The following is a 15,208-nucleotide window of genomic DNA, read 5'->3' on the forward strand; positions in this document are numbered from 1 at the left end:
TTCTTTCTATCTTTCCATTTTCTTAACCACCTTACAATTTGTATAGTCTTAAGATACACAAGTATGGCGTACTTTTTATTAAAAAATAGGATTAATTTGGGATACAAAAAAATCTATTTTTTAAGAGTTCTACTACATACAATCACTTTTGAATACTCATTATACACTCCATTGATGTAATTAGTCAAAATAGTTATTTTATATTAAAAAAAGTGATGCAGTCAATAACATTAGTATAATGCACAAATGAATACATAAAAGTAACTATACGTAGAATTTTTAATTTTTTAATAATAAAATTTTTATGTACAGTCACTTTTGTATACACTTTATGCACTCTATTAATATAATTGATTGCATTACTTTTTTAATATAAAATAAATATTTTAGTTAATTACATCAGTAGAGTGTATAAACAATATACAAAAATGACTATATGTATCAATACTCGTCCAATAATATATTTCGCTCTTTTTATTTTTTTATAAACATATACGAGATTTGTACTTTGTAAAACTACAAATTATTTTTTATAAATTTGTGCGGAAAAGTCGCAGAAGGGGAGTTATTTTCATTGGTCCAACACTTGCACTGCAAGTTCTTGTTATAACATTAGAAAAAGGCTAAGGAATTGAAAGAGCAATTTCATTGAAATTGATTTCAAATCAACTCCAGGCAATTGCTCGAACACCAAAGTCTTTAAAACAAAAGCTCTCTTTGTTTTAATTTTCCTGAAAATTTACACAAATGAAATGAGATTAAAGAGTTAATTAATTAATTAATTAGTTTAATTAATATAAATATCACTTTGTTTTACCAAGAATTGAGCTTACCCTGTTGTCCACGGTAAAAGACCAAGAGATCATAAGAGCTGGACCATTTTATTCTCAGAGATAGGAGCATTTATTTCAATATAAAGAGCATTAAATATTCGCCTTGCAGTGCTGGAATTATGGGAAAATGAGTTCCTTTCAATTTCATTTAAAATAAAAGAATATTTATTATCAATATAAAGTACAGACTATATTTTCAATCATACAGTTTAGAAATCTTTAATGGCCTCTTGCCTCTTTAGCAAGGCATATTTATTTATTATAAGTAATATCACATTCAGTCGTAAAGTACGTAATTGTCACATAATCGTTTTAAAAAATAATAGAGTATATTATTAAAAAAATTAATTTTTTTTATACGAGTCTTATATTTACTCAATTTTTAAAAAAAATTATATAATAATTACACATACTATGACTGCAAATATCTTTTCTTTAACGAATTATAAAAAGTCAAAAAGAAAAGGTAAACAATTAAAGGCTCCCTTAATTCACACCAAGATACCAAAGCATAAAGTTTCACTCTACATTGATGGGAAAATCTTGATACAATCTATTAAATTATTAATTATTTTTTATACTTGATTTTTTGAAAATGATTTATGAAATTCAATTAAGAAGGACATGGAGCATATTAATAAGAGTAATGATATTCTTCACTCTGCAATTGTCATTTCCAATCACAGTAAGTCATGTGATGCATTTTATTGAATCCAAGATTTCAAACTTTGTGTAATTATATATTTACAAATGAATTTTGATAATAACAAATAAATTTAAAGAATAAAGAAGTCTCAAACCCAAGTTGTCTACACAATAGAGTCAAGCACATCAAGGAAACAAGCATGAGCAAGAAGGGAACAAGTTCACATTAAAGTTATAGAGTAATATTGTAAATCTCTTCAAAATTCGAAATTAGGATTAATGTTCAAAATTAATATTTTATCATAAAACATTAAAATATATTTTCTACATGTGCATGAATATTTTGAAAATTAAATTTGAAAATTTTGAAAAATGATTGATTGTCATCTTTCACATGTGCATACCTTGATTAAAGGGTTGAACTTTGAAAATATTAAAAATGATTGATTGTCATCTTTCACATGTGCATGTTTTGTTTGAATATTTTCAAAAGTGATTGATGCTTTTTTTGACTTATGCAAAAGGTAGATGATTTTGTTTGAAATATTTGAAAAATAAAGTGTGCTCCTTTTGTCATATACAAAAAGTAAAGAGATTAGTTTTGAATTTTTTTGAAAATGAAAGTGTGCTCCTTTTGTCATATGCAAAAAATAAAAGATTAGGTTTGAATTTTTTGAAAAGGAAAATGTGTTCCTTTTGTCATATGCCAAAAGTAAAAGATTAGGTTTGATTTTTTTAAAAAAAGTGAATGATGTTGTCTTTGACATGTGAATCTTTTTAAATTTGAATATGAAGTCTCATATGCATATAAATAGATTATTTGAGAGCTTCACATTCAAAACATCCAGAGCATACAACATTCATTCTAAACTTTCATTCTCTCTTCTCTAAGCATTGAGCCTTACTCATTGTTCATTTTGAGAAATATAATTTGCGCTGTATTGTTCTTATTTTATTCATTGATGAGTGTTTTCTGATAATTTACCTACTATCAGCTCTTGTATCAGAAAAAAAAGGTGTGTATAACCCTTGTGTGTATAGAAAATGTTCTACACGGGAAATGGTTGAATCACTATGTATAAGGTGATTGTAAGTGTAGAGGGTGTTCTACACGGATCCTTTGTAGCGGTGTTGTTCAAAGGTGTAATAGGTTTCTATCTCCACCTGAATGAGGTTGAATAGTGAATTTGGGGATCCTCAAGGGGTAACTTGAGGCGAGGACGTAGGCAGTGAGGCCGAACCTCGTTAATATATTGAGTTTGCTTCTCTCTTACCCTTATTATATTTATTACTGTTTCATATTTTGTTTATATTTTATATTGTATATTTGATTTATAATTATTATTTTTATTAAATATAACTCAATTCACTCCCATTTTGTATTAGTTATCTGAGCAATACATTTTAATGGTGATGACACTTTCCTATCTTGATTGATATCAAAAGTGGGTACAAAAATTTCCCAAATTTGAGAACTTAAAATATAACATAAACATTCATATGGATTTGTTCATAAATATTTATTGTTGTTCATATCAATATTTTAGATATAATTAAATAAATAATAAATGTGATAGGATCTACTTTATATTATTTTATATATAAATTTTGTTATATATAATTATTTTTAAGCATTTTTTATATATTTTATTAATGTAATTATTAAAATAATTATATATATTTTTTATATTAAGGAGAGTGTAAACCAAAACGGATTGTCGAGATGTTTTAACTAAGAATCTAGTTTTGCTTAGTTATTGAGAATTCTTAAATGAAAATTTTAAATTTTAAAATTAAATATTAAAATATTATATTTTAATATTATTATTATTTTAAAATTTAAAAAAGTAAGAAAAAAGTTAAATTATTTATTATATTTTATATAAAAATTTAAAAAAATTATAATAATAAAATAAAAATTTTATATTTAAAATAAAAATTTTGTGTGATGAAACAGTATATTAAAGACGATAAAATTGCGTTAAGATAGATCCTCCAGTGGTGTTGGACAACGTAGTCCATTCTGACACTTCAGATTCAAACCACGTGCGCCCACCACAAGGGACGGGACCCTGCAACTCTTCATTTCTTTCTTTGTTGCGACGCAGACGCAGGGTTGCATTTCACAATTTACAGTCAGGCAAATAATAATAAAAAAGTATTGTGACGGTATTATCAGGAGGCTAATACGCAAGTAAACCTGCGTTACCGTATCTTAAACTGCGGCATTTAACGTGGTTGGAGAAAGCATATGCTATGTAAGCGGCCCCCACGGCTGCACATTGCTTGCTTGGTATGGCTTCCTTCGCATTGTACCATGATTCAAAGCTCTTTTTCCCCACGCGCTTTACACGCAGTGTGCACGCATTTCATTATTAGGTCTTTGGCCGCTGTTCCCTGTTGCTGTTGTTACTGTGATGGTGTCAATCTTAAATCTTACAGCAGCTTACTTTCATGAGAAAAAGCCCTCTGCCTTTGCGCAACCTGTCTCTCTCTCTCTCTTAGCTTTAGATAAGTACACCACACATCTGTGGAAACTTTCAACAGATTGAAGCCCAACACAGCGCCATTCAAAGCCGACCCTAGTTGGAACCCCACCGTTCCTACTGCATTAAGTAGCTTTTGAAAGCAAAAGATACTAGATTATCATCAATCTTTAGTTTTTATATAACCTTCCCCGTCTCTTCTTCCCCCACCATTTACTATCTCGGCGTCGTTTGGTTCGGAACTTCCCTTTGGAAGAACCTTTTGGAGTTGGCTTGCTGTACCTCTCCCCCAACCTTTGCCCGCTTCTCTCTCCTCTTTGCAACCAAAGATTCGTTCTTTTGGGGTGCATATACTCTATTAAGATTCATGTCAGGTTTATACTCGCAAAATTTCTCGCCCGCAAGAACTCTATCTCCGCATGTAAGAAGCAACGCGGATGTCGACAGGCAAGCAATCAATTTCACAACTTGATGAGAATTTTGAATTCCATGTCCACCTTTAAAATAGCTTTTATATTAATCTCTTGGTGTTTTGTTTTGTGCCATCTTCTTTTCTAGTGTGTACTTGACAGAGTTGTTAGCGGAGCACCAGAAACTTGGACCCTTCGTGCAGGTCCTTCCTATCTGTAGTCGACTCTTGAATCAAGGTTGGTTCTTCGGATCTATATCTATGCATGTTCTTTCTTTCGTAGTTCTAATTGATTTACCTGATCCCTATAGTACAATTTCGTAATACTTGACAAAATTCCTATTGATATACATTCTTGGAGTCCAACGTATATCTTAGGAAGACACTTGAACCATGCTATCTATATAATGCTTTAAACAGAAATATGACTGCATCTTATTGATGTTTGTAAGATAATTAATTAAGGGGTCGATGGGGTCGAACCCGTATTCCTTGTCTGATAGGAAGTACACGGTTTTTGCATATTACTAGCTGATAACATTTTTGTACCGTTGAAAAAAAAGGAAAAGAAGAGTAAATTCTTTTTTCTTGGAGATGGAAAGCAACAGGACAGGTTCTGCTGTTATGCCTACCTTTGCCCTTTGGTAATGGTGTCTAGCACATACTTAAAATGGGAATGAGAAAGAAGTGTGGTCTCTCATCAAGTCAACTGTTATGATTGTTTTATTTCACCCTTCACCCCACTCCAAGTAACTTGTAATCGCCCATTATAATCTTAGTAGTTTGTATTCTAAATATTGAAAAGAGAAAATGTATAATTTCTGTACTCTTTTATGTCACAGAGATCCGACGGGTTTCTGGAATGACTCCCAATCATGGGTTTAGTGACTATGATAGACTGCAGCGTGGAAGCCCTGGCCCTATGGCTTCATTTGATATAATGTCAAACAATAGGCCAACAGGCTTCGGTGGTTGGAATGGCCTGCCACATGAAGTAAGTATTTGCAATTCTGCTAATCGTATTGCTCTGTCAGTTCTCTCCAGTCTCCACTTCTTGTAAATCAGTCTTCTCTCTCCCACTATTATCTATGCATTACATCCTCTTTTACTGTTTTCACTGAGTATGATCAAACATGTATAGCCCTTGCCTAAGATTTACATGTCATGCTTGGAAAATCCAAAAGGAAAACATGTGTAAAGCGTATGATACCATTTATCCTTAATCAAATATAGCCAAAATTTCAATGTGGTGCTTTCTGGATTCCAAGCAGAGCGTTGGTTATAAACTAGATTTCACGTGGTTCAAATTGGCTTGATGTTTCTGCTTCCCATCATAAACCAACGATATTTTGTTTTTGACTTATAATAGAACTTGATTTGTCTGGCCAATCACTAGTTAGCTCAAAATTATTTGTTATACTTTTGCCTGGAAATTCAAGAACATCTGGTTTTTGCCCATTCAATATTGCATCAAGTTCATAGGTCACACTGACTTATTGCCAATAATTCAATGTGTGAAATGGATGCATCTCATGTTGCATATGTAACCCACCTATTAGCATATTGCATGATTCCTCCTGGTTTGCCTCACTGATACTTCCAAAAACATGTGACAACTTGATTGGGAAATATGCCCTGGAGCGTGGCAAGAAGTGTTGGATTTGTGCATGGCCTTAGTTGTCTTCAGTTGTTTACTGGTGTCAGACGCACTGACTGTAAATGTGGCTAAATTTCTCGCACAAAATTAAGCAGAAACCAGTCCTTAAGCTGTCATTTGTTGTGGTGCCTTGTAGTTGTACATTCAAGTGTACCTTAAGCTGTGCCCTTTGTACAGTTCTTTATGTTAATTTCTCATAACAGCTTTGTAATGATTAGATGAGATGAGATGGTTTGTGAAAACAAACCAGGCCTAAGACATTTATTTTTTGTTAATCTGTAACTCCTTCTCCCCCTCTTTTTCTCCCCCTATTTCAGTTTGTGTTCAGTGCTAAGTTAACCAGATGCCAAATTCCATGTTCTTTGGGGTTGTGCTGGTAATAAAAGGGTTGTATCTGATGCATGGGGAATTGCTTATGAGAAGCTTTAGTCGTGTTGGGTGGCGCTGTTTAAGAATACGTGGATCTAGTTTTAACAGTACTAAGAGGTTAGGTTCATGATGTAACAGAGATTAGGAGGATCACAAGGGATGAATATGGATTGGAAAGCAGCACCAGCGAGCCCAAGTTCTTACAATGTCAAGAGGGTTTTACGCTTGGAGATTCCTGTGGAAAGTTATCCGAATGTAAGTGATATGAACAATTTGAAAGCATTATTTGATATTGATATCTTAATTATATTTCTGTTGAATTCTTTTGAAAGTTACAGAAATATATCTATTTGCCTTCTCTGGATGTTTCTTACACAATGTAAGATTAGAGGGTACTAAAATCTCTCTCTCTCTCTCTCTCTCTCTCTCTCTCTCTCTCTCTCTCTCTCTGTGGGTGGTATTAAAATATGTTTCAGTTCAACTTTGTTGGCCGGCTGCTGGGCCCTAGAGGCAATTCACTAAAGCGGGTGGAAGCCTCTACAGGTTGCCGTGTGTTTATTCGAGGAAAAGGTTCGATAAAAGACCTAGACAAGGTACTATTTTTTCTTGTAGAACATACATATAGAAGCTAACTCAACACAGCCTTACTGACAAAAAAAATAAAAAAACCTTAACACTAGCTAGGTGGAGAGGCTACTCTAATCCTCTTTGGCCATTTCTGGATTTATCTTACATCTATCTCTTCATGACTCATAAATATTCTTCTATGCTTTTGTATTCTCAGGAGGAGTCATTAAGGGGAAGACCAGGTTATGAGCACCTGAATGATCCACTGCACATTTTAATCGAGGCTGAATTACCTGCCAATGTGATTGGTATACGGTTGAGACAAGCACAAGAAATTTTAGAAGAACTTCTGAAACCTATGGTATCAATCTAAAGTCTCATTCCTTCTTTAGAGTGTTCAAAACTTCAAATACAATAAGATCATGTTACTCTTTCATAATGAACATTACTTTGGGCATTTGCACATGGTCCATTCAGTAGTCTTGGGTTATTGACAACTAAAGAGTCAAATTAACACTATTATTATGATTACATTCTAATAGCTGAACTTAGGAATTAATGGCTTTTGGAATATGACCATGTTGTGATTCTTCCTTGGAAGATCTTGTGGCAATGTTAGATTCTTGGAACTATGTACTTGCTTTCAGTCTTCAACTGTGTCTTTATGCTTGCGAAAAACTGTCTGTAATCTTTGTTACTTCTAAAACAAATCTCTCTTTACTTTTTATGTCACATTTATAATCAATCTAGTCTTTTCCGGTCCAAAGTGACATTCCCTTTAAAAATTAGCACATTCTGGATAGAGAAGGGTATAATTCTTACACACTCATGCATGTTTGAATGTGTCATTTTAAAGATTCCTTGCACTTGTATGATTATAATGTCCTCACACACTTTCTCCAATTTTGATGTGCAGGATGAATCGCAAGATTTTTATAAGACGCAGCAGTTGAGGGAACTGGCTATGCTAAATTCCAATTTTAGAGAAGAGAGCCCTCAACTGAGTTCTAGCATCTCTCCTTTCAGTTCCAGTGGAATGAAACGGGTCAAAACTGGTCGATAGCGATTTATCCAGTTCAGTCTTCTATTGTGTTCCTCCAGGACAGAGTCCGAAATATTCTTGCCAATTCATGGCCTAGTTTTATCTCAGTTCTGCATAGCTACAAAAAGAGGGCCTTGCTGATGTTTCTGAAGCCTGAAGACTGGGACAATTTTCTGAGTCCTTAACAGGGGAGTGGAGAGGGAAATTCTTTTAGCTTTTATCATTGTTGTTGGTTGCGCTTGTAGCATAGAACTCTAAAGTTGACCTGTTTAGATTTTACAAGTCCAGATTATATCACCACCGCCAATATCTATGGTGCAATATGTGATCTTTGGAGGAGTTGCGCTTCACTTTTATGGTCATGTCAAAAAGACAAAAGAAGGGAGAATGTGTGTATGGTGGATATATCTATTTCTTTTTTAGCAAGGTGGTCTTGGTTATCTGAGAGACAAACAAGCTGTAAACTCTGCACAAAAGAAGTACAGTAGCTTGTAAGTCTTCAAAGACATGACATCCTAGGACGGAATAGAAACTACAAACAATTTTGTGAAAAGAGAGTTTTTAATTCTACTGCCATTTTATATTGGAAATTTTGTTTGTTTAGCTTTATTTTTTGCAGGTGTGCAATTATTTGATATGAATGCAACTTACACTCTTGTTCTTTTTTCTTCTATTATTTTCCTGTTCTTTGTTCTCATGGCAGCTATTTTCATATGTTGGGTCGAAAGACTCAAAAGGGATTTGTTGTTTTAACTGAGAAAACTGCATTTGGCATCTCCAAATCACCATCACTCTGCTTATATAAATATATGTGTATATATATATATATATATAGGGAGAGGGGTCGAATCCATGATCTCCATTTTGGAGACGTGGGTCTTGTGCCTGTAGCCTGATAGCACCATCACCCTGTTAATTGACACAGTTTCGACCATTAAGGTTGATAAAAAAAGAAAAAGAAAAAGCGGTACAATCTTGACCATAATATCATATGATTGAGGGTGCAAAAATATCAAACATGACAAAGGATTGCTTGCATCTCTAACACGTACGAAGCAGCTCGCAACCAGCAAGTTCAGGTCTTTTAGAACTTTTGACGCTCTCATGATTAACCCTTTGAATGCTCATTAAGAATGCATTTTAAGTAATTTTTGTTGGTTTGTTTATTTGAAAAGGAGTTGGGGATTTGAGAGATGTCAGAAAAGTTTGGCTGACTTATGAAATTCTGAAAAGAAGTCCCCCAGGTTAACCTTATTTTATTTTTCCTCTTTGGGAAGAGTCAAAAGCTTCAACCATCTTTGCCGCGAATGGATGTATCTGTCTCCTTTTTATAATGCAGCAACGTTCTCCAAATTCAAAGCTGGCTTGGTCGATATCTCATCTAAATATTTTTTAATTTTTTCATCTAATTATTATTTAATCATTATAATTTTTTAAAAATATAAATAAAATATAAAAAAACAATTTAACTTTTTAAATCCTAAAACAAAAATTATATTAAAAATTTATATTATTACAATATTTTAATTTTATAATATTTTTAATCAAACTTTTTCTCTACCTCGTTTCTAAAATCTCATAAAACATCTTAATTCTGTCAAGTCGTCTCAATGTCCAAATGTAAATACTCCCGTCTTTAATTTACTTGTGATCACTCAAGAGTTGACATATTAAGATGCAAGACCAAATAAATAAAATAAAAATTATATTTATCATTAATTTTATTATTATTCTTTTAACATCTTTTGATACGTGATTAAATCATTATTTTATAAATGAAATATAAAAAATAATCTCTAAAAATTTATACCATATCATAAAATGATGCAAGAATGATGATAAAAAAAGATGGTCGGTAGCACTAATAAAAAAGAGAGAATGGAAATGATTTGGTTTTTACAATGTTAATGGTCAATGTTAGGTATAAAATGAACCAACCCAGCCTGTTAGGAAAAGATTACCAAAAGCAGAAGGAAGAGAAGGAAAATACAAAGAAGAAAGATGAAAAATATCAAAATCAGACACGTAAAGGTGAAGGGACAAGAAGCTGGCAAAAGATCAGCCACTCCACACAAGAATACCATATCAATGTCCAAGCCACTATCAGGAGCTGTCCATTCGCATCGTTGGGCTTCGAACATACCTAAAAATGCATCAACGGTCAATATTAAAGAGATGCTTCAATTCTTTGATTGTTACAAAATGGTACTCTATAAGAAACATTAGTCATGATAATGTGTCCTTTTTTTTTTTAAACTTCTATCTTCTTTTTTTTTTTTCGTAAAGTACATGCTGTCTTACTTTTCTACAACTGTTAGTAATGTCTTGGGAATTCAGCTAACTTACAAATTGCAATGCCATTAGATGAAGTCGAAGAAGCTTCTGAAGCACTTGTTTCATCCAAATCGATGATGGTCTGGTCTCAACTCAAGTTTTTGGTCTCCATATCGTAAGCATGCTTTATCTTACTTCCTCACCTATTTATCTTCTTGCCAGTTCAGGGTTCTGAAGATTTTGCTTCTACTACTATAGAGGGATCCTTTGCTGTTCCTTCCAATATTTGCGAGGATAATGCCATGCACAAGAGTTTAGGGTTTCAGACATGCAATCATGAGGGAGACGAGAAGGGATTTCAATTTTCTAAGAAGAAAACGTCACGTCCCTCATGCAAGCTAGATCAAGGGTTCAAAAAATGTTGCTTGGCTATGGTACTTGTTGATGAATATGGAGTGGAGTGGAGTGGAGTCTACCCAACCCAATTTATTTTTATGGAAAATTTATTATTACGGTTGTAGATGTTTTTAGGCATTTTGAGCTGGATAACATCTTTCTCGTGCTCCGACATATTCCTTGTGAATAGAAACCGAAGGCAAATTTTGCGAAGAGCCTGGCTTTCTGTATCGGTCGAAGCACCAACATTCAATGAAGGTTTCGAGAGTAACCCCTCTGGGCCTCTAGAATTGAGGTAGATAATAACAATAACAGCTTGAGCAAAAGAATGTGGAATGCATTTGAATAGTGAAGTGATTTCAAATGATCTGTAAATAATAATAAAAAAATAGCAATAAAATATTGAATAATAGTGAATAGTAATAGTGAAAAGTAGGTAAAAAAATATTGATAAAATAATGAATAGTCTATCCAAACAGAGACTTAAGAACACAATATATTCCAAACATTAAACAAAACCTGTAAATCCACCAAATATAACCATTACAAAAGCACACATGATATCCATTACAAAAGCAAAGAGGTACACTCTAGGTAGCTCTATAACAGCGATCAAAACTTGAATGCCAACTGTAGAACACATTCTAAAGCAACAATATATCCTAAGCAGTAGCTTCCAAAAATGCTGTTCCAGGTCGACGGTTCGCCAAAGGTCCATGGCATCCAAGAAGCTGCAAGATTGAGAAAACTTTGATGGTTATGAATTTATAAGATGAGTTACAAATCACACACTCATCTCATATGTAAAATGTGGCACTTTTATTACTCTTGGATCATCATCTATTTTTTAAAGAAATATTAAATGGTTGATGAACAATGCCACCTCATCATAGTGGGATGAGAGTGTGGTAGGGAGAAGTTTTCTTACAATATTGAAATTAACATAATTTGAGAGAGAGAGAGAGAGAGAGAGAGAGAGAGAGAGAGAGAGAGAGGTAGGGATCAACAGAACCACTTTAACATAACTCAGTCATTACATATTCTACAAAAATCATCAAAGACAAACCTTAGCATTGACACCATCTGGTACAATCCGATTCTCCCTTTTGAACCTCAAGTAATCTGTCCTGTTGAACTTGGTGAAGCCCCTGAACATTGCAACATATAAAGAATAAGGTATAAAACTCAGTATATCCTATGTTGGAGAGAGTGGGTGTTCATTAAGCCATCTAATAAAAGACGGCAATCTAATAAAAGACTTGAAGATGAAATATGACAAAAAAATAAAACAAATTAACAGCACCTAAGAACAAACCTATTCCAACAAAAAATAAAGGAGTTACCCAAAAAGGCAAAAAAAAAAAAATCACCAAAATCAAAAGCAATCCTAAAAAACGCATTATATTTACCTCAGTATTCAAACACAATTCCTCAAAAGGAAAAATAAAATCTAGTGGACCTGTAAGAGCACTTTAATAATGGAAGTTCAAAACAGATGATGAATATGCCCACGTACCACTTCCTGCTGACAATGATCTTCTGACGACCAGGAAACTTGAACTTTGCACGGCGTAGGGCCTCCTGTGCATTATGGCTGTTGCCATCCTTGCAACGAACAGACAGGAGAACTTGGCCAATGCTCACTCTCGCACAAGTGCCCAGTGGTTTCCCAAAAGCACCCCTCATCCCAGTCTGAAGCCTATCAGCTCCAGCACATGAAAGCATCTTGTTGATACGCAGGACATGGAAAGGATGCACCCTGACTCGCAAATGGAATGCGTCTTTCCCAGCAAATTTGGTCATATATTTGTTGCAAGCAATACGTGCGGCCTCAAGAGCTTCACTTGAAACATTCTCTTTTTCCCATGAAACCAAATGAACACAGAAAGGGAACTCATCCACACCTTTCTTCTTCATTCCTACATCATAAATCCTGATCTTGGGGTCAGGTACACCACGGCAAAACCGTGATTTTGGGTATGGCTTGTTCTTGATCTGGCGATAACACCTCGCAGGTCCTGCAAAACAAAAGGTCATCAAATACTGTGCCACCAATTACCTTGCAAACATAAGCACCTAGAAAAATTTTGATACTTCAGAAATATTCAGTTTGAAGCATTACATCTAAAATGTAAAAGCCCAACAATAGTAGGTAATGATAAACTATAATGAAAAAATATACTGCACCGTGAAATAAGTGAACCCGAATATGTCGAAAAGTTACAAAAACAATGCTAATAGTAAAGAGAAGCACAGAAAGCAGAATCCCAAACCACTTCACATAAACTACCCATCATCTAGTGAACTATAGAGGCTTCCAGTAGAAATTCTGGCAACTAGCAGAACAGAGTTTTACGATGGACATGCATTTTTTTTTAATAAGTGACAAGGAACATAATATCTGTAGGCAATTCGGATAGTTTCAATTAAAGTGTGACTTCATTCAGATTTTTCCATTAACAACAAACATATTCACCCATCATCATTTAAATAAAAATATAGAGAACACCAAATTTGTATCAGCATCATATCGTTAAATGTTCCCACCCTAGAATTATTATTAGGTCGCTGTCCTTCATTTGTATATGCAAACCGTAGTATTCTTACATCTAACAAATCTCGGTTTTATGATCCTCAACTAGGTGACATCACAATCTCAAAATGGATCCACCTCGTCTAGTTCACAGCCAATCGGCCTGTGGCACTTAACATATGAATGTTCTTTTGTAGCACCAATTAATCGAAAAGGCATTAACTTTATTATTTCAAATAGGCTCAGCAAGATTCAACTTTCAACATGATATCCCTTCAAATAAAGGAATGTACTCTCATAGCATCGAGTAAATCGAAAGACTATTAACTTCATTATTTGAAATAAGTTCCTCGAAGTCCCAAGTTTAACACAACATCCCAAATGCCTTCCTTAAAAAAAAAAAAAAACTACTTCTAACTAACAATAATAAAATAGGCATCTAATGTCCATTCATTTCTTCTTCCATGAAATATTAGCAATCAAACAAAGAATACGCGAAGCCATGTAACCACACAAAACATGCTCCTTACGGAAAACAAATTCGCAGCGATAAGTGAAAGAGGAAAAAATTAAGGCTAGTCAGAAAACAGTTCGAGATAAATAACACGAAAAATTATCATTCAATCACAGATATCTCCTTAATTTCTGACCAGGGGGCCATTTCCGACATCAAGCCATAAGATTGAGCGAAACCGCAAATGACACATATCATGACTTTCAAAAATCAATATCAGAGATTAAAAAAAATTAAAAAAGAAGAGACTTACTCCTCCCCATGGCGACTCTTCTCTGCTGAGTACAAGGCCTCCAGCCGATAGAACCCTAAAAATTGATAGAGCAGAATAAGGCTTGGGTATATATACAGATGGGTATGGCGGTACCAAATTGGACCTTTCTGGAATTTGGACATCCTGAGTACGTGTGAGCTTGCGTCGTGCTGATAGGCCCATTAAACCGACACGGTCCAATTACGTGTACGTATCGCAGCCCAACCCAGTCATAATGAGTCGGTTTCCTTCTTGGACCCGTCTCTTTTAAATTTCTATAATAAAATTTCCTTTTCTGCAAAAATAAAAAATAAAAAAAGAAAGAAAAAGAAAAATGCTTAAAATAGGTGAGTTTGCACACATCCTTATGAAAAAAGAAAAATATAGTTGCAAGCATAATTATGTATCAATCTGTTTACTAATATGATGTGATTGGTTAAAAAGTAGATTTTATTGAAAACTGTGTTAATTTAAATCTTAAATATGAATAAATCAGTATTGGTACACAAATTAGTGTGCAACTGTGTTTGTATGTAGTAAAACTCTATAAAAAAAGCTAGATGCAGGTGATGGAAGAGCCAGGTGTGCGCAATTTCGTGCACAAACTCACATACATGTAGCAGTAAATTTTATAGAGTAATATTATATACAGTTATAAAATGTATAAATATCACGTAATCATTTTAAAAAATAATAGGGTCTACAATTAAAAAGTTAGTTTTTTTTTTTCATGTGGGTCTTGTATTAATTTATTTTTTTTAAAAAGATCACACGGTGCTTACACAATCACAATTATAAATATCATTTCTCTGTTCTTTTATTTCACATTCCTATAAAGGTTGATGGAAAAAATAACATGAGTCTTTTAAATTTAATATTTTAACTTTCCAATAATAAAACATGACTTTTTGAGATTAATATTATTTAGCCATAATTATTTTGTAGTGATCTATATTTTTTTAAAAGAGAAATAATAATTACAATTGTGACTGTGCAAGCGTTACACAATCACTTTAAAAAAAGTGAATAAATATTCGACTCACTTAAAAAAGATTAATTTTTTAATAACAGACTCCATTCTTTTTTAAAATTACTGAACAGACACATAATCAGAAGCCAAAATCATAAAGAAAATTTTCCCAGTTCGGATTTAAGGATTCTAGTAACTATAAAACCATTCCCACCCCACCACCCCCCCCCCCCCCCCCCCCCCCCCCCCCCCCCCCCCCC

The 15,208-nt window shown here is 33.7% G+C and overlaps 2 protein-coding genes across 2 annotated transcripts; one reads left to right on the forward strand and one right to left on the reverse strand.

The window, feature by feature from the left end:
• The first annotated feature begins 3,787 nt into the window (after positions 1-3,787).
• Positions 3,788-8,598, forward strand: LOC122292309 (KH domain-containing protein At3g08620-like). Its single transcript, XM_043100578.1, has 7 exons — positions 3,788-4,411; positions 4,523-4,611; positions 5,216-5,367; positions 6,538-6,654; positions 6,876-6,992; positions 7,184-7,327; positions 7,883-8,598. The coding sequence occupies exons 1-7, from the start codon at positions 4,332-4,334 to the stop codon at positions 8,027-8,029; spliced, it is 846 nt and encodes a 281-aa protein (XP_042956512.1). The 5' UTR covers positions 3,788-4,331; the 3' UTR covers positions 8,030-8,598.
• Positions 8,599-11,104: 2,506 nt separating this feature from the next.
• On the reverse strand, positions 11,105-14,132 carry LOC122292311 (60S ribosomal protein L10). Its single transcript, XM_043100579.1, has 4 exons — positions 13,979-14,132; positions 12,195-12,696; positions 11,745-11,826; positions 11,105-11,409 (listed from the first exon to the last, which is right to left on the reverse strand). The coding sequence occupies exons 1-4, from the start codon at positions 13,986-13,988 to the stop codon at positions 11,341-11,343; spliced, it is 663 nt and encodes a 220-aa protein (XP_042956513.1). The 5' UTR covers positions 13,989-14,132; the 3' UTR covers positions 11,105-11,340.
• Between the last annotated feature and the right edge of the window lie 1,076 nt (positions 14,133-15,208).

Source organism: Carya illinoinensis, chromosome 13 (assembly GCF_018687715.1).
Source record: "Carya illinoinensis cultivar Pawnee chromosome 13, C.illinoinensisPawnee_v1, whole genome shotgun sequence".
NCBI lineage: Eukaryota > Viridiplantae > Streptophyta > Magnoliopsida > Fagales > Juglandaceae > Carya > Carya illinoinensis.